Raw genomic sequence first — 27,301 nt, 5'->3', positions numbered from 1 at the left:
AACCAAGCAGTGTTTTGATACCTGCTTTCCTATCTGGTATGATTAAGACCGAGCTTGTATTCTCTACAGCAGATGGATCTTTTCAAATGTGTCTTTTTATTTCAATAAATGAAAGAAGTTAAAGTAACAGCCTTTCAAAATGTTTTTACTATGAAAAGCAGGTACCATCAGAAATCAATGAGAAAACACCCAAGTCATTCAAAATGGATAACCAATCAGTAACTGTTTACGAACAGTATTTGTATATGGTAACACACGACAAGCACAACTGCTTTTAGCTTGTTAAGAATCTCATTACTGAATTGGGGAAAACAAAAAAATTCTCGAATTAAAAGTATTAACAACACAGGGGAATATTTCAATTAAAAAAGGAACAAAACTTTATTGAAAATATAGGTCGTTTTGAAATTGTCAAAACATTAGAAACTACACAGTTTAATTTTCTTTTAAGTACAGAACCAAAATGATACTGTTAAACAAAAAAGGGGGTGGGAAGTAAGAATGTCATTTTTTATTAAACTTCAAACCTTTAATATCTTTCATTGGAGCCATTTGATTTTTGATTAATGGACAATAACTATACTTCACAACACATCATGGAAACTGTACATCGTCCATGCAGAATAGAAGACTATAGCACAGCACTGCCAATGGCTGGAGACTGTACAAACGTATGCATATTGATCCTCAGTGAAGCATTTTTCAAATGGTCTGGAAAACTGCTTTTAAAAAGATGCAATTGTCTTTATATGGCTACCAGCTCAAATCTATAGGGTTTTTCTCTTAAAACAAACAGCTTTGAGACAGTTTTTCCTTCCAGCTGTCACAGGGATTCCTATAGTTCTGTCATTACTCAAGATCGGGCATTTCTGGAAAATAATAATAAAAAAAAAAGACTGTCACAAATGTGTCATTTCAACACTAATTCCATGCAATTAACCTGCTGAGGAGACAAGAAACATAAATCAAATCATATATTGGTGCAATCTAATTTTCATCATCTAGAGTTACCAGTACCAAGGTCATTAAAGAAAGCTATTTTCATGATGTATTTCTAGCCCACCATCTATGAAAAGCTCAAAATATAATTGCTGTGAGAATGATCACTAAGCCGAACAGCATGCTCAGAACTACTGAAACAGAGAATCTGTCATTTTAATTGCTGAGATGATTGATTGGTTGGTTGAAGGCATAATACATAATTACAATATTGCAAATGTTCATTTAACATAACTATACAGAGCACAACAGAGGGGGCTGTTTCTGAGTTGTTCAAAAGCTATATTTGAAACAAATTCTGATCGCTGCTCTCAAACCAGAAGAGAGCGTAATTGACAAATTGTTTGGAAAGGCAAGAAACAAAAACAAATATCCAATAACTTACTTTCATCGTCACTGTCCACAGAGTCCTACGAATGAAAATTTTAACATTAGAATAAGTATAAGTCTCATAAGCGCATATTTTTGTTCAGATTTGAACTTTAGTGTCTTCTCAGTTGTTTAAAATCAGCAAGCAGGAGTGCCGAAAGTGGAACTGGTTTAGGCTCCAGGTACACTGGTGCAATGCCATAACATTCCTGAGCAAATTTCTTAGCCTCAAACTGTTCCAATACACACAGGTGAACACCACCAATTTTACCATCTTTACTCAAAGTGCCTACGCATGTGAGGGGAAAGAAAACAAATAATGTGTCTTACATCTTCTGCCCCATCCACTTCTGGTAGGTCATCATCTCCTCCCATGTTATTCATCATCTGAGGAAAAAAAAAAACTCAACATAGTAACAATAATGACAAATGAATGGGTGTCTATCACCTCAGCCACCATAATTGTTTAGTCTGCACCTGTGTGATGCATGACAGATATTTTACTCCTGAATGCTTACCACATATCCGTACAGGTGAAGAAGCAAGAATTTATTTTGAGTAAACTGGTGGATGATTTGTGGCCACATTAGGAACTTTGGAAACAACACCAGGGAACCCTGCAACTGGTGCAACTGGGCTATTTCAAGCACCAATGAATACAATCCTGGGTAGTTAACGTTTCATTCAGCATCTCCAGCAGCAAAGCATCCTCGTCTCTTCTCTGTGTGATTGATTTTCAATTGCCACCCACTGGTCAACAAACACCACTTACAGGAGCAACCCATTTAGAATTCCCCTAACATATTTTGCTTCACATACCTCTGTACCATTTCATCAAAAAGGCATACAGGTTAGACCTGCTTACCTCTGAAAAACGATCAAAACTGGATAGCTCCTCATCAGAATCATCCTCCCAATCTTTCCAGTTATTGAAGTCCACACTGAGCCAATTTAGCTGATCAAAAATAAGTACACAACACCACAATTTCATCAGAACAGCAAAACCTTTCCCTTGTGTTCAGTTTTCAAGCATCTACAATTAATACTAAATTAATGAATTATCTTTTAAAAAGAAAAAGGTACTTGTGATAATATTAAAAGAGAAAGTGTTTCATTAATTCAAGTGCATGGGGCTGCTTCTTGGTCTCTGCTGAGACAACTGCATTTAAGTGAAAAGTCTTACTAAAATAACACTGACCTTTGCCTTTTCCTTTGTTAATCTTGGCCATGATTTTCCAGGTTCAGCTTTTCGTAAACAACACAAAACAGACCTGTCTGTGCGTTTGTGTTTGGATTCCTATATGAAAAGAATGAGAATCTTGTTATCCAATTATTCTCTAAATTAAATTTTCAATATCAAACACCACAAGCACAAAACTATGATAAAATTATCAATGTAATACATTAACTGGTCCACAGAAAACAGTAATTCCACAACACTGTTAAAAAAACCAACCACTTACATTTGGATCAATAACTTCAAAGAGGTCAATTTCATTTTGATGTTTGAGGTTATCTGTTCCACCATGACAGCTTAGAGAAAAGGTAAAAAAGCCTTTAGACATTTTAGACACTGAAATTTAAAATAAACTTCATCTGGGATTACTTTTCCTCAACCCAATATATTCCATTTTATCCTAAATCTGCAAGGAAAGTTATTGCACAAGTGAAATGTTCAGACGATAACTAAATTGCCTATTAAAGCAAGCATGCAGTGACGCAGTTTCTAAAGAACTTCATAAGAGGCATGGATCTTTTTTGCGCCACTGGTTCAGAAGACCACCACACCACATGCCACTTCTAAATCAGGCAGGAGCAGCAACAATGAAAAAAGTGGATCTTAATACACTCCACATCACGCTTAGCCATGTAAAATAGATGCTGAGAGGTACTACTCATGCACAAGAAAATGAACACCTACCCAAAACTGAGCTTTGATTTTTCAAATTTCACTTGGACATCTTTACTGTCTTCTACACAGAATTCAATGAAGACGTGATCCCGCCTGTCATACCATTTAGCAGTTGCTGGCTGCCTGTTGACAGAGAACACAAAAAGAGATTAAGTGAACCTGCACAAATGGAAGGTTCACATGCTCATCATTCTAAGTGTCTGAATTGCAGCATTGGACTACATAATGCTCCACGCACTCTCCAAGAGAGCGTGTGCATCTCAGAGCTAAATGAACAAAGCATATGAAAGCAAGAGGACCACCGACAGGACCTGCAACTGACAGCTTACTGGAGGAGAGTGTGGCCTGGGGCGAGTCTTAACAGTAGGGCTGTCCAATTCAAATATACAGCCGAGCATCATGATTCTACATTTAACTATGTTAGTGTGGTTTCTATGACACCTGCATCCACTTTGTTCAAACAAAATCACACTCATGTGGTCATGTCTAATCCAAGTCAATGCCACCCCTGATTTTTATGTACTACTTGACAATTACGACAGAATACCAAGCTACCCTTTCAATCACAACTGTTGTAACTATGGCTGCACTAGGATATTTATGCCTAGGCTGTGCAAACTGTAAGCATGTACATATACATGCTCACTGGACAATGAAGGAGAGAATCAATGCAAATTTGTAATATACATCATATTACGATATGTGCTGTATCGCAAAAAAGCTGACAAAATACAGTTGTAATTGATACTTCAGTTGCTCCATCAAAACTGTTTAGCAACACTATTGGTGACGTTACATATAATTAACATTATCTGTGCTCAGAACCCCTGCAATGGCTCTCACATTCTTGCAACTTACAGTCTGGTATCTATTCAAAACTTAGGTACTGGCTATGTGTGACACAGCAATGCCCTACCCTAGGGCTCAAGCTACTGGTCTTTGTTTCCAGGTCTACTACCCCACAACTTTTCAATTAACACATGAAGGTATTTTATGTGCATTTCATTACTATCCAGGTTTCTTTACAATTTCTGCATGCCAGAAAGCACCAGGCTGTTACAAGTGTGACTGTTACTGAATTGCTCATGAAACTGAATGTCACTCATGTTAGATAATAAAGACATTCACAACTTATAACTGAATCTTGACAATACAGGAAAACCACTGTAAGGTGACAGGATAAAGCAGCGGTGTCTGTCTCTGATTATTTGCCAGGCCAGCGGGCATTTGGCTCACCACACGTAACCAGATTCGCAAACAGAAAGGCAGGCGCTTGCAAGATGGCCTGGGACAATTCCTCCACATGTCCGATAACGAAATGTACAAATACATCTCCACATTCACCACTGGTATACAGTACACTTGACAAGAATGGATCATAGACTACTTCAACTAATTGAATGACGTCAGATTTGATAGTTGAACAGGAAGTTACCTCGGCAACGGGAAAAAATAGCCACAAGACTGATGTTACGCATCATCGATGAAAACGTGTGAAGTTCCATCAAAATTGTGACAATGAACTGGCTAAACTGCTCACTAGTTACTACATATTTGTTACCACCTACATACCACCTTACACTGGCAAGCAAATATGTAGCCGGATAGCTAGCTAAATGTGTGTTAAGCGCCCCGTTCAAGGTCGAATTCGGTGACTAGCCCCTAGCAAACTAGCAAGATATCACTAAAACTTTAGCTAGTAGGCGCCCTAACATATTTCGGGCTGGTCTTCTCTTATCTAGCTAGCAAGCTAGCCAAGTGGAATAGAATTATTTACACACAAAGCGCAAAGTGGTCAATTCCATATTAATTTCCAGGTAGGGAGCTAGCTAGCCAGACAATTTAATGCATGTCGCTAAATGAACAGGCTGTGAGCTAATGAGCTAAATTGCTAAAAGTTCGAAAATCACTTTATATTTACGATGTAAATGCATGGCATAAGCTGGTTATCTTACTAGCTGGTCAGTTCACCCATGACAAATAGCAAAGCCGTGGCGATTCCGTGGCTCCTCTGCACGTTTGCTCCATTCTTAGCTTACTAGCTCTCGCTACGAATTACGATTATGCTAGCTGGCCGATCATTTTGCAAACTACCCAGTAACCTAGCCATCTGGCGGCATCTACCATGGTGACACCTACAACACGTTTTAGTAAAATATGAGACAGCTGTCGAGTTTATATTGTACAAACGGTTTCAGAAGACAAAAGCAACAGCTAACGGCATTGGCTAGTGAGGTATCTAGCGTTAATAGATTCAGAAAATTATCTAGACTTGCAGATTCCTTTAAGCGTTGATAGCTAAGCTTTCCCACGTGATTCAACAACCTCGAGCCGGTAGATAGTAATAATGCAGCTTTACATTCCTCTAATAGTTAATCTGTGTAAGGGTGCATGGTTAATGTAATCGCTTACCAAATTTTATGTATATCTATAGTCGTAAACTAACCTGAATATCAAACTAGCTACAAGATCCGAGAAATATGCGCCTCCAATAATCTCTTTCTCCATTCATCGTTCTCCCTCGGACACAGGCATGTGAAAGGGAGGCCTACCGCGGCATCTCAGCCTGTGTCTTCTAACTAACACAAGACGCATGTGCCTGTGCATGGCAGAAATGTGACAGAGCTGAACGATCCACGTTTTAGGCCGCACTTTCTAAGAAACAAACAAAACCGGCGCTTAGAATTGATGCACAACCATCATCCGTTCGCCTCCCTCATTGCCCTCCGCCCCAAACTTACATCTCGGTATCTAATTTAGGTTTCTTTCTTCCGTGGACAGTAGTATTGGCCCTAGGCGCGATCCTGCTCGGGTTTTTTTTTTCTTTTATCTAACAAGGCGTGAAAAATAGGACTGAGCAAAAATATACACGATAGAGCTACGCCGATTCACTCTCCTACTGCCGAGCGTGTCTCTCCTCGCTCTCGCGCAGTGACGCAGCATCTGCCAGCCTCGCGCTAGACGTTTCTAGAGCTTCCACGGTCGCCCGTGCCGAAAACCGACAGTGCACTTGCGCGCGCACGCCCGCCCGTTTAGGTGCGTGATCGCTATAGCAACACTGCAACCAGTCCCGCTACAGTTTACCATGTTGATCATCAGTCGCTGCCGCTGACAGGTCGCTCCCCGACCACCGTCGAGTCTCTGATTAGTCGGAGAAAAAAACTGTAGTGACTCTTTAAACTAATGGAGTGCATAACCACTGTACTTTTACGAACACAAGAGCACTGATTAGAAATCATGAGTCGGGAGGTATCCTAGAAAGGCAAGTATCCTGATGTGACATAGTCTATTATCCTGAGGTGTTTTATCTTGAATTGCATTTCTGTACACCGTATCTAATTTTAACGCTGATTGGTTTTGCACGAATGATACGTAATGTAGCCAACTAGCTAGCTCTACTTGCTACTCTGGCTGGTGAACGTAAATTCCTTGAACCAGCGCCTGCATAGGCAGCTTCTGTTGAGTTGGATAGCCAGATAAAGTATCTTTGCTTTGGTTTCTTAGCTAAAGTTAGCTCATTGGCTAACTTATCTACTCCAACTGGCAGTGCAGTACTTTTTAGTAAGTTTAGCTATCTGAGCGTTTGAGCTGAGCGTTCGGATTAAAGTTTCTTGGGTTAACAAAACGTTGTTTTACAATGCCCTTCCTATTTGTTCATACCCAGACAATACAGTACAGAGGATGTTTTGCCACTTCTTGACACATGTAATACATATGGATGTTATGTTTAGCTTTTTTTATTAGAAAAAATTTGATTGTGGAAATCTCATTTTGACTGCACCACAATGCTCTGTTAAAGTTTGCTGGATTTTTATCACAGGCGAAGCATCTGTGTCTCCAAATAGTTTCATCTACATTTTACAGTTGGACTGGTTATTAGTATCTGCTCAGGCCCCAGAGGGCTCCCAAGTCAAGTCCCCAGTGGAGCTATACCAAAGACTTTTAAAAAAGGTGACCATCTCTGTTCAGCACAGTGGTTAAGGAGCAGGAGTCGTAACCAAAAGGTTGCCGGTACAATCCCTGCTGGGACACTGCTGCTGTACCCTTGGGCAAGGTACCTAACCCACAATTGCCTCAGCTGTATAAATGGATAATATTGTAAAGAACTGTAACCTATGTAAGTCCCTTTGGATAAAAGCGTCTGCCAAATGAATAACTGTAAATGCAGTGTAGAGGGATCAAACCCCTTGGGACAGACTTATCTGTCAGTGTTTTGATATGTACGGAGAGCATTGAAGACGTGTGAACTGTTATGAATTTCAGAATTTCTACTCCCTTGTTTTACTACCCCACACACAGTGACTTGCATTAGTTAAAGTCATCTAGAAAATCTGTGAAGAGTGTTGACAGTAGTTAGTCTGACACTGTAAAACAGCATGGAATATTCAGAGATATACCAGAGTCAATTAAGCCAAAGAAAACTAAAACTAAACAAAAGCAAATGAGTTTTGACTTGGTATGTTGTCATCCCAGCTATGTAATCAGAGGATAGAACATAAGTGATGTTCACATGTCAGTTGTATTGCTATAGCTCCAAATGAGTTGTGAAGGTCCAAAAATTTAAGATCATAGTCCGCTTCATCAGGACAGCTAGCCAATAATACTTATGCTGGTGGATTAAGGCTAGGGGATACATTATTCAGAGAAATGAAATATGCTTGGGACTACATAGCACAAACTGCTGATTGCAACTTCACATCATTTTGTTGCAAAATTGTTTTGCAGCTGGGTTTCATGATGCACATGCACGCCTTCCACATTGCCTTCATTTCATTATTTATTTGACTACGAATGAGTAGTAAGGTGCTGTGCACAACTTCAGATTTGATCAAGCTTTAAAATGTTTGAGGCTCTTGTACAAGCAGTCAGATAAATGGAAAAATTAACATGGGGTGGAAAAACTTTATTGAGAATAAATAGTCATGGGCCCAATCTAAAAACACAACCCTGTAAGTAAACAAAAGGATAAGATTTTTCCATATCATCAATGCATAATTTTATTAATCTCCTGGGTATAAATGGTACAAACATGTGCATATTCAACAGCAAGACCCCAGATTATGCCATCTCTGTTGTTCTTCACTCATTTACATTGTCAATTCCTGGGGAGGGAAGGGGGAAAAAATTAGTATACAGAACCTTTATATCCTATATTCAAAGCCACCTTATGATATGGCTTCCACTCTCTTTTCAGGACGAAGTTTGGTCAGAAGAACGCAAGTCACGCTGTTTCAATCATCATAGAAGGAAAGAGGGCAGAAATCACTTATCAAGATCAGCAGGACAAACCAAAGGGTTACACTCTGACCACAGTTACTGCACTAAGGACAGATCAACTGTGCCAGTTCACTCACCATAATGGCGTTGACGATGTCATTGTTGTTGTTCTTGAGTGCGCGTACAGCCTTTGCCCGTGACACGTTGGCTTGTGACATCACCAGCTCAATGTCCTTCACTTCTACCCCAGTCTCGTCAACCTGAGAAACGGGACATTTGGAAGCCAAGGAAGGTAAACGAAGTTGCTTTAAAGGTAAAATGAAAGCAACAAACTTGGTATTGGGTATAACAACAGGGATGGCCCTGGATCCACTGGAGACAGAGCAGAGTGACAGTACAATTAAAAGAACATGCTCCACAATATAAAACTAGCTACAGTACACTAGTAGTTTCAATGATTTAAGCACAAGATTCATCACTCCTCCACTGTTTTTCCCATAACACATCCAACGCAGACCTGAGTGTAGTGATACTATTAAGATGTCAATGAATGAATGAATGACAACCTGTTGCTTCATTTCATGTTTTATACATGAATGAAATGTGCTTTTAATTGTTCTCAGCTCCTTTGTGGACTACATCTGGTTATATGTTATCCTGTTGATGTCTTATGCATATTACTGTTTGTACATTTGTTAGTTTTTAAAGTCACCTGAAGGATTAAAGTTAAATTGATCCTATTGTATTGAGCCCAATTCAGTTAGGGCTAGCACCCTATAAAATGGAGAATCCTTGAGATCAGCTACACTGATCCAAGCAGCTGATGGCCAGCATGGGGAAAGTGACCAGATGTGTGCAGATATCTGAATGCTAATGCTCCTGGCCTTCACCTCCTCCTCTTCGCTCTCCTCCTGCACAGTGGGCGTCTGTGTGTTCTCTTGGATATTAGACACAGCTTCTCCTTGGACCTTGAACTTCTCTGCTGCTGCCAGCTGGGCTTGCTGTGAGAGATCCTCTATCTGCAACAAAGCCAAAGCAGAAAGCTTGGGAGTTACACATCAGCACAATACCCCTGCATCCCTTGGCATCAATTTAAATACCTTGGTGGAAGGCCTCAACACACAAGCATGCACACTTGGATGTTTGATGGGCTTGGAGACAAGCAGAAATCCAAATTAAAAGCCAATGGATACACTGATAAAGATATACACCAAGACAAAATAAACTACCAAACACACAAAAGAGAACACCCTTAGTAGGCAATTCCTTCTCAGAAGAGAATGTTTGGCTTCAGCAATCTCAGAAGAACGAAAGTCAAACTGTTTCAATCATCAAAGAAGGAATATGCCATAACCAGAACTCCAGTTTGTGCCTGAGCACTGTAAGGCCAAGCAAATTCAAATGCACATCACTAAACATTACACTTTCTGCAAAGGGGAGCTATAAGCTACGTAATATCAAGGACATAATAGCAGATATTCCAGCATATGAACATGTATGTAATCATCAAAACTGAACGTATCATCCTGCCTCCGTTGCTCAGTTTTATAGTGACACAATACCCTTATCCACACAAAAGTTCATTATTAAGAAGGTTTACATGACCTGTTGCAACCAATTCCAAGGTTAGAGTCATCTTTACCTTGGCTTCTCCAAACACAATGTATGTGTCTGAGGCAGGGCTTTTGTAGACATCTGGTTTGGTGATGACAAACAGGATGTTTTTGGACTTCCGGATAGTGACCCTAGTGACTCCTGTCACCTGGCGAAGACCCAGTTTGGACATTGCCTGGAAAAGGATGGTCAATTATCTGATGTCGAGTTGTTACTAGTTTTTATGTTAACAGTTACCCTTCCATGACAAATTGATCAATTAATCTCACCGTTTAAGCTATCACAGGTGTGAACAAACTGAAAAGAAAAAAATACACAAACTGTTCGATTTAAGATGGAGGCCATTTTTGGGCCAAATGTCCACAGCCAGTTCATCATGTCATTCTCAGAGCTGAACGGTTGGCTCCAGCATGCTCATAAGAATCAAAGTCAAGCTCTTCAAATCACAGGACGTGACTGCATGTGACCAGTGACATCTGACCTTTAATCACTATATTTAAAACCAGCTTTTTTAAATTCTGTAAGATTTTGCTCAAAAAGCTGATAGTCACAGATTTGGACTGGGTCCTGCCAAAGGGTTCTGATGACAATGGGAAGCCCAGGGTTCTTACCTTTCGAGCCTTCTTCTCACTCCGGCTTTGTTTAGCTTTGCTGACTGGTTCCTCGTCGATTTCGGCAGCCGCTGCAAGCTGAGGTACACTTGCTATTAGTATCTCATTTCAACACCAAAGGAACTGCAGTTTCACCCAAATGAAACAGCAAGGCAGCATTTAGTTGCATGTCTACATGCTGAGTTCTCAAAAAAAAAAAAAAAAAAAAAACAACAACATTCTTACTAGTATTTTGTAACACCTGAACAGAACTGCATCCATGGAGAAGTTCCACATAGTCTAGTGGATGTACCTGTGCCTGCTGTGTCTGTGCTTGTGCAGAGTCCTGCTCCTCCAGCTCTGGTACCGAGTCATCGCTGTCTGACTCCGTGCCAGAACCTAAAAGCCACCCAAGAAAAATTCATTGAGCAAGTTCACGCGCTATAAGTTATATTTGCTACAAGAGAAGAATTTAGATGAGTCTGTACATTTGATGCTCTGAAGACTATATGTGCTTTTTCATCAAAAATGAGTCACTGCTCCCTCAAAACCAATAGTTACTGTTCGTTGACTCGGAAAGCAGTGTCTGATACAAGAGGAGTTACTTTTAAATGTACTGTAAAGTACTGAGATTACAGAAGCCAAGATGAAACACTCATTACATGAGGAAGCACTGCCCCAAACACGGCAATCCTCTTTCAATCACAGCTGTGTTATTCACAGGTATTTCAAGGTAGAATCCACACCTTCATTCTCCAGTGACAGCCAACCTGGCTTCCACAGAAAACCCACTTGCTCAAAGTTTTAAGTGGTCTGACATTGAAAGAAAGTCAAGAGGGCAAATATGTTGACCCCTATCACTTCACAAATCACAACTGAGGCTATAGTTTTGTCATTCAGAACCAATGTCTGTACATTTAAACCAAACTACCAAAATTTTTTTTTTTTTTTTTTTTTTTTTTAAACAAAATGTTGAGGTGCCCATTTATTTCTTACCAGTGCAATTAGTGCTTAAAAAAAACACTGCTGCTGGCATGTTTCATCATCTCCTAACCAATGAAAGTAACCCAGTCAATCACCACACCCACACTGAAAAGGTGTTCTGCCTAATTTAAGTCAAGTGTAGTCACCATGGTGCTGACATTTTCAGGTTACTTTTAACCCACTCCATCACTGGCAGAAATGTTCATTTAAAACCACAAGTGTAAATATTTTCATCAGCAATCCACATATGAATGATCTAATACTTTAATTCAACTATTCTTTAAATAGTTTAAATGCTTAAGATGGTCAGGAGTAAAACATACCTTAATATACATACACTGAGAAACTGCAGATCATAACATTTAGTCTAATGTCTGTCTTTCACTAAATAACTTTCCAAAATACTCTAGCATATTGTTTCCAACTTAGCCATGGCAAGAGAAATGACATCCTCACATTTAGGAACTCTCACTGGTGGGCACATAAACACTACAGCAGCAAATAAAATGCAGCACTTCTGCAATGCAGAAAACCTCCATCTTACCCTTAGAAGGTGAATGCGCATTTGCTAAATGTCACTCTTCTTTCAAAACTAAAAAAAATACTGCCGACTATGAATAACTAGCCGATTATTCAAATCAATCATCTATGATGTGGTGTGTGAAAAGAATGCCAGGCTGACTGTAATAGATGAAACTAAAGTGGTATGAAGCACATGCTGACCTTCAAAGCAGGAAAAATCTGCCATTTGTCCTTGAATGTGAACAAAATCTGATATACACCAGCTCGTTTGACATACGGGCTTATTATGCCAAATCAACAAGACAGATACCCTTGTCGTTCTTGATCACAGACTCCGGCTTTGCAGGGACTGGAGTGGATTGGGGGGTGGAGAGAGGTGCTGCTGGGGGTGCAGCAGCAGGGGTTGGAGGCGGAGTGGGTTTGGGGGTGGAGATGGGTGCTGCTGGTGGGGCAGCTTTGGGGGTGGAGGCAGGTGCTGCTGGGGGAGCAGCAGCTGGGGTATTTTTTGGTGGAGTCTCCACCAACATGACTGACTCCTCGGGAGGTATGAGAGGGGGCAAGTCGTCTTCCTCCTCTAGGGCTGGAGACAGGCCAGCAACTGGAGGTGCCACTTTTGGAGGTGGAGCAGTAGAAGGGGCTGGTGTGGGAAAAGGGGGAGCAGTTGGTGGAGAGATGGAACATGGAGAGTTTTCTGCAGCAGATGAAGATGGAGATGGCTTAGCAGACACGTTAGTAACCTCAGCAGGCTGGACAGCAGTGCTGTGCACAGGAGTGGCTGGATCAGGGGGGGGAGTGGCTACAGGCTGCTCAGTGGACAACTTGGCCTGAGCGTGTGCCTTGGCCATGTCCGGCTCCGCTACACCCTCACCTTTGGGCGCCACCAACTTTTGCTCCGCTTTGGGGGTTTCAGGGAGATCATGAGCTACAGCGGCAGCAAAAGACAGGAGAGAAGGAGCAGCAGGCAGGGAGGAGACCGTGAAGGAAACTGGGGAAGCAGGGGTCTTGGGAGACTGGGGCAGATCAGGTTTACAGGGGAGGCCAGCAGGGGAAACCATTTTCTCTACAGCAGGGGTATTAGCATGCTCCAGAACATGCTCAGTGAGGGTGACAGGTCCCTTCAGAGTGTCTGGTGATTGTGGTGCAGGGACTTCTGCCTCAGCTATGATCACTTGTGTGATGGAATCAGCTTCAGAAGATGTAGACATTTCTGGTGCAAGGGATTCAGCTTCAGCTGGTTTTTCCTCACCCAGGGTGGGGAGACATATGGGAGCCAAGTCGGTGATAGCTACAGCTTGGGAAGTCTCCACCAGGATAGCAGCCACAGGCGGGACCTCCACCAGGGCAGGGATAGCTTCTTTGGCAGGTGTAGGAACAGTGGTAACCAGTTTGAGTTGAGTTTGTTCAGCCACTTGTGGTGGAGGGGTGGGCACAACAGGGATTTGGGTTGGAACAGGGGTGTCAGCACTTGGAGCTGAAGGCAGAATCTCTGCCTCAGCTGGAGTGGTTAGTTGAGCTTTGAGACCCTTTTTTGCTTTCTTTCGCTCTCCGGCTTTGACCACTGTAGGCTGAAGGCTAGACCTGTCCCCCTGACTAGAAGCACAAAAGACAACCTGGGGAGAAGCTAAAGGAGAGGTTAAGGGGGAAGCTAGGGGAGAGCAGGGAGGAGTGGAGCGAGGAAGGGAGGTGTAGGATTTGGGAGAGGAGGGAGAGCGGGGGAGGGAGTTGTATGATTTTGGAGAGGAGGGGGAGGAGGCACAAGCAGATGAAGATGGGCGCTGTGTGGCAACAGGCACAGGGCTGGAGGTTGAGGAGAGAGGTGGAGAGGACAGCTGCTTGGGCTTGCTTTTAGGTTCTTTAGCTTTAGGCACAGGAGTGCTAGCAGCTGCAGAGTGTGGAGGAGTGGAGGAAAGGATCTTGGAGGCAGAGGGAGGAGCAGCTGAGGAAGACAGGGTTGTTTCATTTGGACTGGGCTGACACAACAGTAATACACAAACAAGGCTCCAACCACACATTTTTGCAAACAGTATTAAACCGGGGGCGCTGGTGAAGTCTAGGTTAGATTTCAGAGAAGTTACGTTATAGTCAATCAGGTTTCTAGCTAGTTCCAAATACTCAAATCACGCTTACCACTGCAAAGGAATTATTGTTCTCATGCTTTGCTAAATACACTGAAATCAGCATTAGACATTTGTAAACAGTAACACATGGGAGGAACATATGTGTCTTGCTGTCTGCTCATTTTTGCCACAGGAGCATGCATTAGTCAATATGCCACTGAGACACAGTGGCTTGCAAACCTTCACTGGCCCAGAGTGGGAAGACTAACAGTAAGTGAACTTCAGCAGAGGTTAAAGCAGCACAGCACACCAAACAGGAAATTAGTGCATTAGAGCCAGGAGTGTCCCCAATACTGGCCCTTGGAGAACCAAATGGTTCTCCCAATCGTTCCAACTGAGCACTAAGACAGTTTGGGGAAAAAGTACATTTGCTCAGTTAAAATGAGGACAGCAGAGGGGACTTGAGACCAGGTTTTAAAGTCCACATTAACAATCTATTTGAGTCTACCTGGCATCTCTGCAGCATCCGCCATAGGAGGAGCTGAAGCTGAATGGTTCAGAGGATTCACACCGTCACATACAGTGAAGACATCAACAGTAAAAATATTTCACAAAGTCCATCCATTTCAGAAACACACAGTCACACACAAAGTAGAACTTACCTTAAAAATACATTTAAAAAACCCTGTGTTAATATGCCACAGATAACACACCTCTTCTGTAGACGGCACACCAAAACTAGCAGGCATTGTAAGAGAACAATCCAATCATTGCGTGCTGGAACTAGGGCTGGACGATATGGACCAAAAATCATATCTCTATTTTTAGGCTGAATGGCAATACACAATATCTCGGTATTTTCTACGAAGTGGTTTAAATGTTCAGTTGCAAGTCAAAGCCACAGGTGAGATGTCACAAGCAATTTTATTAAAACAGACTATGATCAAAATAAAATGCAAAGACAGGGTTTCCTTCCCTGTTTGAAAATATACAGCTGCAAACATGTAAATGAAAAATTAATATAAAATAACTAGCCTATATTAAATAAAAATAGGCCTCTCACTGAGAAAGCTCCTTCAGTTGTTTTCAACAACAGACTGATTAAAATAGAGTACAATTACAGGTTTTCCTCTCCTGTGCAAATAAAAATGTAAACAGAGCAAAAACAGGCCTACCCTGTTTGGAAAATATACAGCTGCACAATATATCAAGATGTAAATGAAAAAAATATATAAAACAAATAACCTATATTAAATAAAAATAGGTTTATGTTTAGGGGTGTGCAAAAATATTTTTTCCCCCCGATTAATCGTTTTTTTAAATCCGTCCAAATCGATATCGAGCTGTAAAATTTGTGAATCGATCTTTTAGGCTAATATGCGTTTTTGCCCATTTTCTAGGTTCGTTTCCACAATGGTTAAACATAGCCAGAGAATTAAATAGACGGGTTCTGACATAGTCTGTCATATTAAAGGCAAATACTAGTATGTATGTGCACTGCAGTCACAGCTTTTTAGCTTTAACTTTAATACAGTGCACAGGCACTACCTAGCTAGCTAGCTAAACTGAACAGCAACACATGCTCACGAATGCAATGTAATTTAGCGCAATTCAAGAGAAACGCAGTTGTTCATGTTCGTTTGCTAGGTAGCTAGCTAGCTAGCTGTTCATATTAGGCTAGCAAGAAAACGTTCACAATTGCAAAGTTGCTAATGGCAGTCAGCTACGTTTTGTCAGTTATTGTAGCTACCTTACAAACCAGCGTTCCCTGAACTAACTAATGCAAACACATTGCTGCTCTGTGTCATTAATAAGTAGAGAATGATGCAGGTTGGTTTTGTTTTTAAGGAACTATACCCATGTGTTCCTCAAATAAAAAGATTTTGGTATACAGCCATGCGTCGCTTAACGTCCACGATACATTCTGTGAAATAGGACGTTATGAGATTTGGACATTGTGCAAACACCCTACTATATACTTAGCAAACCTATATGGAATAGGCACGAGATTGGATGCTGCTGCTGTCGAAGCATACACTGTTATATGATAAACTTTTTAATTGTAAGTATGCAAAGTTCATACTTCATTAAAACGACAAAGTATAGTACAGTACGTACATAAGACATTAACATAGGCGTTTATTATGACTATCAAGACATACGTATTATATGGTATACTAGGTACTGTACGAATATACGCCTGGCAGCGCAATCGCTTTATTTCCATGAGACATGATACACATGTTGCGTGCGGGAAGCGTTGCCTTCACTTGGTCCGGTTACGTCCCGTTCTGCGACCGGGATTTTTACACTTTATTATAACTTTATGGGACTATGGACATATATGCGAACGAACGTTGTCCAAATGGATGTTAAGCGGCACATCACTGTACAGGCCATCTTTAGTGGTTTTCACAATTTCTTTCCAGTGACTCTGCATTTGTAAATTTGTGCTCCCTTTAGAGCTTTTTAAACATCTCTCCAAATATGGAAAGCTGCGATATTTCATCTCTCATTCCTATCGAATCGGGGCATCTGTGCCAATACTCAGCACTATTTATGTTGGTAGCACTTTCTGAGAAGGTAATTCAGACTGTCAGAACATTCTATAGTTATATCCTGGTAGTCTTTTCTAATAAGGTTTAGAATATCAAAATATGCTACTTAAAAGTTTTATGTTGGTATTGATTAGAGTGTGTTGATGGACAAACTAGACTACAAATTTACATGTCAGAATTCAAACTAGACTGTCGAAATACAATTTATCCATCACAAACTAAGTAGGATATGCCTATTAATTTACTTGACAGCATTTTTGAAATTGCTGTTGGATGAATTAATGAAAACAAAGTAATTAGCTTAGAACCTCTTTTTGATAAGGTAAAAAAAGTTACCGACCTTTTTGGCTTCTAAGGTAGCACAACCTACTTGCGGTAGCATTTCCTGATAGGGTAGCAAAGATCGATAGATATGACTTAATACGCTATGGTAAGACATTTTCGAACTGATGTTCTGCCATTTTTTGCGCCCTTATCAGACTTTGCTACTGGTCGCAGGAATTTATAGCGTAGTCTATAAACTATTGCTACCTTGTCAAAAATGCTACTGGAAGGCAGCAACTTTCACATGATTTTGACCTGTTATAGAAACAGTAACATTAGCGATAGGAAGCACATTTTTATATCTGCATTTTATATCTGCAGTCATCAATCTTTCCTACCCTAACTTGAAATACTACTGCAGGTAGCCTACCCTAGGTTGCTTACCATTTTTAGTAGGCAACAAATGGATCTTGTCAGAAAATGCTACCAACATATTATACTTATATTTAAAATATCTAAAATGACCTTAGAAGAAAATTCATCAACCATCATAAAACGACTGGTAGCGTATTTCGATAGTGTAGACCAGGGGTCTCCAACACGTCACTCGTGAGCTACCAGTAGCTTGCTGCCTGTTTTTGAGTAGCTCGCCAAAAGGTTCAAAGATTATGTTCAAAAAAAAATCTGACAACAAATAAATGCACCCTGGAAACCTCTTCCCATTTCAATCCAATCAAAAACACAATGTCCCACCCTCCTGAAGAGCTCAGTGATTTCAAGCATGGTACTGTGATAGGATGCCACCTTTGCAATAAGACGGTTCGTGAAATTTCATCCCTGCTGGATACTCCACAGTCAACTGTAAGTGATATTATTAGAAAGTGGAAGCGTATAGGAACAGCAGCAACTCAGCCACGAAGCGGAAGACCATGTAAAATCACAGAGCGGGGTCAACAACTGCTAAGGCGCATGGTGCGTAAAAGTCGCCAACGCTCTGCTGATTCCATAGCTGAAGAGTTCCGAACTTCCACTGGCATTAATGTAAACATAAAAACTGTGCTGCGGGAGCTTCATGGAATGGGTTTCCATGGCCGAGCAGCTGCATGCAAGCCTCACATCACCAAGTCCAGTCTAAAATCTTGAGGAAAGCCTTCCAAGAAGAGTGGAAGCTGTTATAGCTGCAAAAGGGGGACCAACTCCATATTAAAGTATATGTATTTGAATACAATGTCATTACAGTCCCCACTGGTGTAATGGTCAGGCGTCCGAATACTTTTGTCCATATAGTGTATGTCGAATGTGTAGACAGATAACTGAGAAACATTAGATAGATAGCTATATATATATAGCTAGTTACTACTTTACTAACAAACTATTGTGTAAAAATAGCAAGTGAGTGAGTGGGCAACATTTTCAAAAACTTAACTACATTTCTAAAGACTACCGCCAGAGGAAGCAAAAAATCATGGACGGGCAGTTGGTACTGTCAGCTGTACCGTATTTACATGCTTCCGCATGCGCACTACCTGCTGGTTGCACGTTCTGATGGGTTGGAAAAAAATGATAGGACACCTGGTTTGCGCGCAGACACAGAGGGAGAGTGGGGGTGAGGTTGTGTGAGAGAGGAGAGATGCAAACACTGGCATGGCTTTATGGAAGAAATGGATTATGTAACGCAACATCAAACTATATTGATATAAACGGTATTGTCTCATCCTATATCACGTTTGGAAAATATCAATATACCTTAAAAAGTCGATATACCGCCCAGCCCTAGCTGGAACACGTGTCACATTTGCTAAGCAAAGATCAGCAGAATCTGAACTTTCTACATTCAAAGAGGACAGGTACAGCACACAATTTGTGCATCCACTGTAGCCCCTACAAGACTGCTCTGTAACAGCTGTCAAGAAGCAAGCCCACTTCTGGAGAAAGGGGAACTGAATACCAGATCATTCCAATGCAAGTCTTGTGGTGCAACTGGTGATCTGGTGAAGGTGTGGGGATACATAAGCCTATATGCTTTACTAAGGAAACAGATGTCTCATTAACTGTCCTTAATCTTTCTTAACTTTGGAATAAGTTATGTATGTGTCTGGTTAGGGCTGGCACTAGGAAGATAAAGCAGATTTATAATAAACCCTTTCCCTACAAAAAAACATCACTGGGCTATAAGAATGCAACATTTGGAAAAACTGAAGAAAATTCAACATTTTTTGTTTAAACTACATCATAAATTAAGGCATTACTGACATTAATCCACCAATGAACCTGAAAATAAATGATCTGATATGTGATGGAAAGGCTTTTTCATTACATCCAAGCATAAACATAGGAACAAACCTCCTAAGTTCAAGAGATGTTAAGGAACTACCTCAAAGTGCACTGGTAATGAATGCATAAGTCATACTGGAGGAAATCAGGACAAAGGAAATTATTAATTTCTAAGATTTCATACAAGCAAGAAGTGCAAAACAAGAATATCAATGTTTTAACAATTTACCTTTTAAACCTATATCCTCCACAGTTCTCAGAGTTCTAAACTCTATATGGCTTTCAAGAACTATTCTGTCAATGTTCATCTTCTCTGGTTTAACATATCATCCTCACATCAAATTTGAATGTACTGTAGTATTTTACATTACTTTAATGCAATTCGCTGAAGTAGCTGAAACCAGTTTACTCTGCCTCCATCTGCATGCAAATATGCAGATATCCATTACAAACTAAAGGTCTGCCACTTTTAGCAGCAGATAGCATGTTATCCAGTAAACACTGTAACCACTGAAAATAAATATTCTCCACAATCATCACTTGTTTCTGCAGTAAAATGGGATGAAACTATAAACCAGTTCCCTTTTGCCTACATCACATCAGACCACTTGGGATGGATTCACAAAAAGGATCATACAAAGAGACACACAAGATTACATTACATCGAATATTACAACAATCTTATTCTGATCTTGAATCATTTTGCTCATGCAAATCAAAATGTAGGCTGAAACAGCTGTAATACCACCTGACACAAATTGTCTACTGTGTGCACACAGCAGTTTTAACTCAAAGTTAAAACACAGAAAAGCAAGCACACACACCTCTGATAAACAAGAAACATGTATCAGACTGCCTTAATGAACAAGATCACCACCCAGAATGGGATGATGGGAATACAAGGGTAACATATCATTGATTTTTTTTATATATTGACAATATTAATAAGCATTGGGTAGACATTTAAAATTTCACAATTTCTATCCACCATTGATGAATTACAATGAATGGACATGAACCTCAACATCGCTCCCTTATTTCAGGAGTGATTCCATAAAGAACAGGTAACATTTTATTTATTAGTAGCAATTTGGAACTAAAAGCAGCTCTTACACACTCAATAAATGCTTGTATTTGATTTTAAAAATATACAAAGCTTGTCAGTGGAACATTCTTGTTTTAAAGGAAAAATGAACCTATGAGTTTTCTCATAACCTAGTTTAAAATGGAGTCATAGTTTCAATTAAATTCAAATGGCATCTGCAATCCATCCTAGTCAAAGACAAGTCAGTAAGAGGTGCTCTGAGAAGAAAAGCTGCTCAAACATTTCAAACAGAATAACCCACCTGAAGGCTTCTGGGCTGCAAGGGACAGGCCTGCACGACTAGAGGCCACCTCAGTCTGCACTTCATTAGGCAAGATGGCAGTGGGTTCTTCACTCTGTGTGGCGACTTCATTTTGGGTAGCCACATCAATACTTATGTCACCAGACACCAAATCAACTTCTGTAGCCATAATCTTTGAACTAGTGATTTGTGGACTGGGTTCAACGCATTGCATTGGAGCAAGTTCCATAGCTGGTGTCAGGTCCCCAACAATTAGATCATTACTCTCAGCAGCAGATGCTCCAGGTTCTGCAGCTTGCACTGCATTAATGCTCTCAGATATCACTGCACTGTCCACAGAATCACCTGCAAGTGAGCTGGGGGTGGTTAATTCCTCAGCAGCAATCTGTGATACCTGAGTAGTGGGTTCTTCATTGAGCACCAAGTCTTGACCTGAAGGTTCTTTGTGGGCAACTACAGATTCCTGAACAACAGATTCTTCACCAGCAACTATGGATTCTTGAATGGCAACTTCTTCAGTGATATCTACGGATTCTTGAACAGAGGATTCATCACCAGTAACTACAGATTCCTCAACATCGGTTTCTTCAGAGATGACTATGGATTCTTGAATGGCGGTTTCTTCCACAGCAACAAATTGACTGAGAGATTCTTGTAATGAAGCCACACATTCTTGAGGAGTAGATTCTTCAGCAACAGTTATGGGTTCTTCAACTGCAGCTACTGGTTCCTGAAAGGTTGCATCTTTTGAAGTTGTCACTGGCCCTTGGATACCTGGCTCTTCAGCAGAAGGGAGTTCCTGAACAGTCCGTTCTTCTGTGGGCAAGTTTGGCTGTTGAATAGCAGTTTTGTCTATGGCAGGATCCAGATTCACAACTGGGATCACTTCTTGCATAGCTTGTTCTTCTGTGACTGCAATTGCTTCTTGGATAATTTGACCTTCTGTCATAGCCTCTGGTTCTTGTTCTTCTGTCTTAGTCAATGGCTGTTGGGTAACAACATCTTCTGTAGTATCCACTGGGTCTTGGGATGCTCGTTTTTCTGGGATTTGCACTGGGCCTTGGGATGCTTTTTCTTCTGTGTTGTTCACTGGGTCTTGCATGGTAACTTCAATCTCAGCTTCAATGGCCTCTTTAGTGCCATCAGCATCTACATGCATTTCTTCCTGCACAGTGACAGCAGACAAAACTTCTCCATTCAACTTGCCATCAGGATTTGCAGTAGGAACTTGCAGACTTCCCATCTCCTCATTGCTCTTGCTTTCCAAAGCAGCTGTTTTCTGTGCTCCACCTGACCCCAGTCCCAGTTTGGCAACTTCAGCAGCCACGGTGGGGCTTTCTGCAGCGACCACCTTGGTTGCTTCAGGCACTGATGCTGCCAGGGAGACAGAGGTACTCAAGTCCCCCGAAGCTGGGAGGAAGGGAGAAGAGTAGGAGGGGAGGGAGGAGTAACATCGACATCATCAGCAAGTGCTGACAGAATCTACACTGACGACCTTTGTATAATCAAATCACCCATGTTGACCAAAAGCAAAAAAGTGTGCACTGCACATCCCTGTAACTCAAGTTGCCATTATTTGTATATCGATGTACAAAGTCACAGAAACAAATCTGAAGTGTGCAAACAACTGGAATGTGCAAGTGCAAATTCATTTCTCCCAATTTAGGTCAGAATGGTTTTGATTGTATGAAACAAATTTCTCTGGGGCTATATCCTGCTTAGTCTTGAGCATCACTGACGCCATGCATCATCTGCAGACATTTACTTTTTGCCTTTCTTCAAAATCAAATTTCAAATAGGCTCGAAGTATAAACTCCCAACAAAGAGCAGACATAACCCCTTTGTTACATGTGTAGCTACAATCTCAACAATGAACTGTAACAGATGTTGTGAATAGAGGTCTGTTTCCCTTGTTACCCTGACTATTTCTTCAGAAGTGCACTAAAGGGGTCAGAATGGATGTATAGTGGTCTCCAAATGTATTCACATGCTTGAACTATAACAATAAATGATTTAACAGATTAAATACATGTGTACTTAGTATTTTGAGAAATAAATTACAAGTCCACTGTACAGAGCAATGGCATTTTCTACAAATATGCATGTCTTTAAAGACCAAATTTAATCACACCATGCAATCACCTAAAAGATCTGTCAGTGCAGTGGATTTGCCTCCCTGTGGAGTCTAACCTTCACTGAAAGCTACAGGATACTCTTTTCAGTGTAAAGCTCAAAAATGTACAAAGCAATAACTACAATGGCGTAAACAGGAAATTATTCACAAAACCTACTACTGCTCTGTTCAGTGTATTCATTTTGATATACTTAGTCATTATTGTAAAAATTCCTTATTGCACACATGCATTTCCTCCATAAAATCATATTTTTATGTTAACAGGAATACACATGAAGAACACTACACAGGCAAATCAATACTTCACAGTCTAAACACATTTTCTCTTCGTCATCATCTCAGTATACCGTGTATACACCAAAATCATGAAGTTACATAGAAATGTATTGTGATGTTCAAAAAAAATTGAGTCAAAGTGCCCTGGTGACCACCACATGCTCACAGACAGCTCTGGTCCTGATTAGGTCCGACACTGTCAAACAATGAAACAAGACTCCCCATGTACAACTGTCTATATTCTTAAATCAATACCCTCTCCTCCACTACATAAAAGGTTAAGCATCAGGCTTGAAACTGCTTCTCTAGGGGCCTACAATTTGTGCAGAACTTTGACAATCACACAAGGATGTCCTGTTGAGGATGGTGTGTTTCTGACAAGTGAACCAACACAGTGTGTGTGTGAACACCTTCACCCATATAAAGTGCCAAGAAATAATCATGCAGTGCCTTCAATCAGTACATTCTCCTGAACCATTCAGGTCCCACTGACGCAACACCAGAAACTTGCGCTTGACAGAGACCACTGAAAGAGATAGATGATGCATCCACAGGATTCTACAAATGTCATTAGAACTACACAGGAAAGAAGAGAAAAGAAATTAAACTGACCATGCATTATGTCAATTGCCAATTTGGCCTGTTTAATACACCGATTAGAGAAGTTTTAAAATGCTTATTTGACAAAATTCAACTTAAACCAACTAGGAATATTTGCAAGTCCAGGCTTGACCTTTCACTTCCAACAATGTTAATCTCTTAAAAAGGTATAATAAGCAAAAACATTGCTGCAATTCACCCTAAATCAAATTCATACACTAAAAACCTACATCACATAAATGTATATGCCAGTATCCAAAGTATATGCCACATCCAAAATCCAATCTTTCCATCTCAAAAAAACTCAAATGTAGTACTCCCAGAAACATGCCTTACTGGAAACACCATTTTAATATCACTAGGACCTACATACACAACTGAACAGATCAGCTGTGTGACCAGGGTTTTAAAAACTTATTATCACAATCAAGAAACAGTTACCCCAACCATAAAGATTTGGAACACAATGCTGATCAATGCTTTTGCTTTGTGTCAGTATTAGGATTACACACCTGTTTAAAGACTCATGCAAGAAAGGTGTTTTTTTTCTTTAAAGACAGGTTTTTGGTTCATGCAAAAGAACTTAAATCAGCACCAGAGCATCAGCTAGTCCCAATGTGTCCTACACCCAATTCAGCAGTAAAGCATTCAGAGCAGGCAGGTATATGCTTGTGCAAGTGTGTGTACATGTGCATGCATATGTGCATAAAGGGGCCCTGGATAACCCTACAATCCAACTGTAGACACCTTGTGTTGACAAAGAAAGGAATAAGTACAAAGTTTAGTCTAATCAATCATACACATTTCATATACCATGTGCAGTAATCAGCTAACCCCCAGATGGGCAAAACATGCTCTCCTCCCCTAACTACTGTGGAAACAGCTGATATTCAACTTAGCCACTAATTGAAAACTGGGGCAGCTAGGGAGCAGTACTAGGGAGTACCAGACAAGTGTCAAAATACAGTCACCAATTTCACAAGGAATCACCATTCAGTTATGTACTAAGTTTAAAAATCCAACTGTCTAACTTATGTTATGCCCCATAAAAATATTAATTTAGACCTCAACTAATATTTAAAAGCCACCCATTTAATCCCCTTTTTTTGACCAATGAACCTGTGGCCTTCACTGAATACTAAGCAGATTAATACATGGCAATGAAAAGAAGTTTCCAAGACCCCATGAGATTTGTGTTGTGTCAGTACAGGACACACTTGTTGTGCAGAGCAGTACGAACCAGTCTCCCCCTGAGGCTGCTGCAACTCTTGTTCCATGGCTGGAACGGTCTCTGTGGCTTCACCAGGCATATCTGTGGACAAGACAGGGAGAGGATAAATTACATTCATGAGGTAACATCCCCAGTTTCACCTCTTCAATGAACCACACCTCCAAACCCCCAACAACATGTGAAACTTTAAATACTTGCAGAAGCTCCTTACAACAATTAAATCGGGCATTACATGAACAAAAAAAAAAAAACACTTAATGTTTCAAAATTGTGTGGCAGGAGCACCAATTGAGAAATGCCACTGCACTGGACTGGCAGTTTCTGCTCTATTCAGCTGCTAGCAACAGAACAGCCAGCTCCTGTCATATAAAAATAGGTCGACTTCGACTAGACACCTAGTGCCACCTGGCTACATGTGGGTCCGTTATTCAAGCCTCAAACAGAATACACTCAATGTAAACGCGTGAAGTACTTTAAAAAGCAAGGTGTGATAACATGAGATCAGCTTTTCTATGCGTGCGCATATTTACAACTGAATTTCTACGCAGGATTCTAAAGCATGGTCAGATGCATCTTTAAATAGAAAGAGCCACCAGGAATCATGGAATGAAGTTACCTACCTTACCCGTACCAACACTAACATTCGTAATAAGTAAACGTGTACTGGATACAGCAGATAGCCAAACCTGACAAATAGCCAAATGGGGAGTCAAATAACTCTACAAACAAACACATGATGATCACAACACGACGAATTAAAGTATATGACTGACTAGTCACCTTATATCTGAGACACTGGCCGATTTGTCAATTTCTTATTTTGCAAGTGGACTCCACTTAGGTTATCTGGGTCCATACAATGCGTTTCAAGTCATGGGAGAAAACGCTGAACGTGTTCACAGAACTACTGGCGAGATAGCTAACCAGTTAGCTAGCTATCTGTGGAACTAGACGGAGTTCTGACATCCCAGATAGCTAGCTAACATATGTTCCCACTTTAACATTGGCTTAGCTCACTAGATTTAGACGAAACATGGTCATATGACCTTTAATCTATCCTACAACAAATCAAACAGTTTTGATACTACCCCGCCAGTTAAGTATGTGTGGTGAAAGAAATCACTCTGGCCCCATTTTGAACCAACGTCCAATTTCCTATCGGTCGTGTCATAGCCAAACAAAGGAAACAAACAACAAAATAAAACAGCCCTAACGCCCCCAAGAGCAAACGGTTTTCGCTAAACCGTGTATGACACATATTAGGAAAGAATAAAAGGTACGATGGCAGTGGATGGTTAACAGAAACACTCACTGTGTCAAGTCTTCCGACCCAAGATGGCTGAAAAGAGAAATTGTATTCGCCGGCTCGCCGGGATATCAGCGCTCACTAGAACCATCTGCTTCCGTGTCACACAGCTGTGTCAAAGTGGAATTTGACACCTGCTCGCGGAGTATCACAGCGCAACCAACGCCATCTATTTCCGGGTCAGATAGTATTGGGGTTATCACGCGTCTCTCAATACCTCCGAGAATTGTGGACAGACAGCTGATGTGTACATATGTGAAACATTAGAAATTGAAATGATTTGTTTTTAAGGTAGAATGAAGCTTATTGGGCTGCCCATCAATGATATCTAAGATGTCGATGTATTGTACATTTTCTTTTTCTTCTCCTTTTAATAGCGGAAGTATCACATGGGTTCCAACGAATTTCTCATGCAAAATATCTTTTTTTTAATATGTTTTTTTTTTTTTTCTAACAACGTTGGAGCCATTAGGTCAGATTTTCTATTCACTGTCTACTGTCTTTGCGAATAATGTCTGTAGCTAATTTCCAAGCATGGTTTGCGCTGTGAACCGTTTGTTTTCTATTGTAACTTTATTGTGTATATGACGCAGTCGAAACGAAAAAAGTGTCATTGGAAAAAATATTTTGACAGGGTTAAGGCTTTGCAAGTCAACGGTAAATTTCACCCATCGAAAAACTAAACATACAACTTGGTGCCTCCAAAGGCTATCCAATTATGATTGCTTGTTGCGTGTTAATAAAAGTTTCTATACGATTATCTGCGAGTTGCAGAATTCACCGCTGGACAGCTGTGCAACAACATAACCTTTTTTCGGGTTCTTCATATCTGGATTGACCTGAGAAGCCATATCATCTTGTATTACATTGACGTCGCCATAGTGCTTACTTCTACACCAGATTTAATTCTGGGTAAGGGGTGTTGAGGTGTGTGGAACCATATGTAGGATATGTCTAATTTTGGGAGCCAAGATGTAGTCTGAACTGGTGTGTTTTGAGAGAGCATTGGTAGATCATGAGTGATGCTGAAAGTAGAATCGTTGCTAGT

At 40.6% G+C, this 27,301-nt stretch overlaps 2 protein-coding genes and 1 non-coding gene across 11 annotated transcripts; all 3 read right to left on the bottom strand.

Annotated features, from left to right (window-relative positions):
* Positions 1 to 465: 465 nt before the first annotated feature.
* On the bottom strand, positions 466 to 6,326 carry ptges3a (prostaglandin E synthase 3a (cytosolic)). The gene is made up of 8 exons (XM_036533216.1): positions 6,022 to 6,326; positions 3,290 to 3,403; positions 2,832 to 2,901; positions 2,567 to 2,665; positions 2,234 to 2,323; positions 1,699 to 1,755; positions 1,385 to 1,409; positions 466 to 869 (listed from the first exon to the last, which is right to left on the bottom strand). Coding segments are annotated over exons 1-8 (477 nt in total). The 5' UTR covers positions 6,024 to 6,326; the 3' UTR covers positions 466 to 849.
* A 1,836-nt stretch (positions 6,327 to 8,162) lies between these two features.
* On the bottom strand, positions 8,163 to 26,355 carry LOC118780613 (nascent polypeptide-associated complex subunit alpha-like). 9 transcript variants are annotated; one of them, XM_036533211.1, is made up of 11 exons: positions 26,260 to 26,355; positions 24,957 to 25,028; positions 14,773 to 14,811; positions 13,076 to 14,143; positions 12,518 to 12,898; positions 11,015 to 11,100; positions 10,723 to 10,800; positions 10,140 to 10,286; positions 9,388 to 9,516; positions 8,635 to 8,757; positions 8,163 to 8,382 (listed from the first exon to the last, which is right to left on the bottom strand). In XM_036533211.1, the coding sequence occupies exons 2-11, from the start codon at positions 25,024 to 25,026 to the stop codon at positions 8,368 to 8,370; spliced, it is 2,136 nt and encodes a 711-aa protein (XP_036389104.1). In that variant the 5' UTR covers positions 25,027 to 25,028; positions 26,260 to 26,355; the 3' UTR covers positions 8,163 to 8,367. The 9 variants fall into 9 exon arrangements, with proteins under 9 accessions (XP_036389104.1, XP_036389105.1, XP_036389106.1 ...); XM_036533212.1 differs by lacking the exon at positions 13,076 to 14,143; XM_036533213.1 differs by lacking the exon at positions 13,076 to 14,143 and having other exon boundaries at positions 12,518 to 12,844.
* Positions 9,763 to 9,838, bottom strand: LOC118781438. The gene has a single exon (XR_005005097.1). It is a non-coding gene; the product is annotated as a small nucleolar RNA SNORD59 (small nucleolar RNA).
* Positions 26,356 to 27,301: the final 946 nt, after the last annotated feature.

Source organism: Megalops cyprinoides, chromosome 7 (genome assembly GCF_013368585.1).
Source record: "Megalops cyprinoides isolate fMegCyp1 chromosome 7, fMegCyp1.pri, whole genome shotgun sequence".
Classification (NCBI taxonomy): domain Eukaryota; kingdom Metazoa; phylum Chordata; class Actinopteri; order Elopiformes; family Megalopidae; genus Megalops; species Megalops cyprinoides.
This window is presented reverse-complemented; position numbering and strand designations above follow the sequence as displayed.

Coding starts and splice junctions, on each gene's coding strand:
- LOC118780613 (XM_036533207.1), bottom strand. CDS start 21,949: ATGGGAAGTCTGCAAGTTCCTACTGCAAATCCTGATGGCAAGTTGAAT. Junction 14,144..14,772: donor GGATGCTGCAGAGATGCCAG/GTAGACTCAAAT, acceptor TGTCTTCCTCAG/CTGCTCCTCCCTCTGCCTCC. Junction 9,517..10,139: donor TTGTGTTTGGAGAAGCCAAG/GTAAAGATGACT, acceptor GCTTTGTTGCAG/ATAGAGGATCTCTCACAGCA.
- ptges3a (XM_036533216.1), bottom strand. Junction 1,410..1,698: donor AAGTGGATGGGGCAGAAGAT/GTAAGACACATT, acceptor TTTCATTCGTAG/GACTCTGTGGACAGTGACGA. Junction 870..1,384: donor TGTGGACAGTGACGATGAAA/GTAAGTTATTGG, acceptor ATTATTTTCCAG/AAATGCCCGATCTTGAGTAA.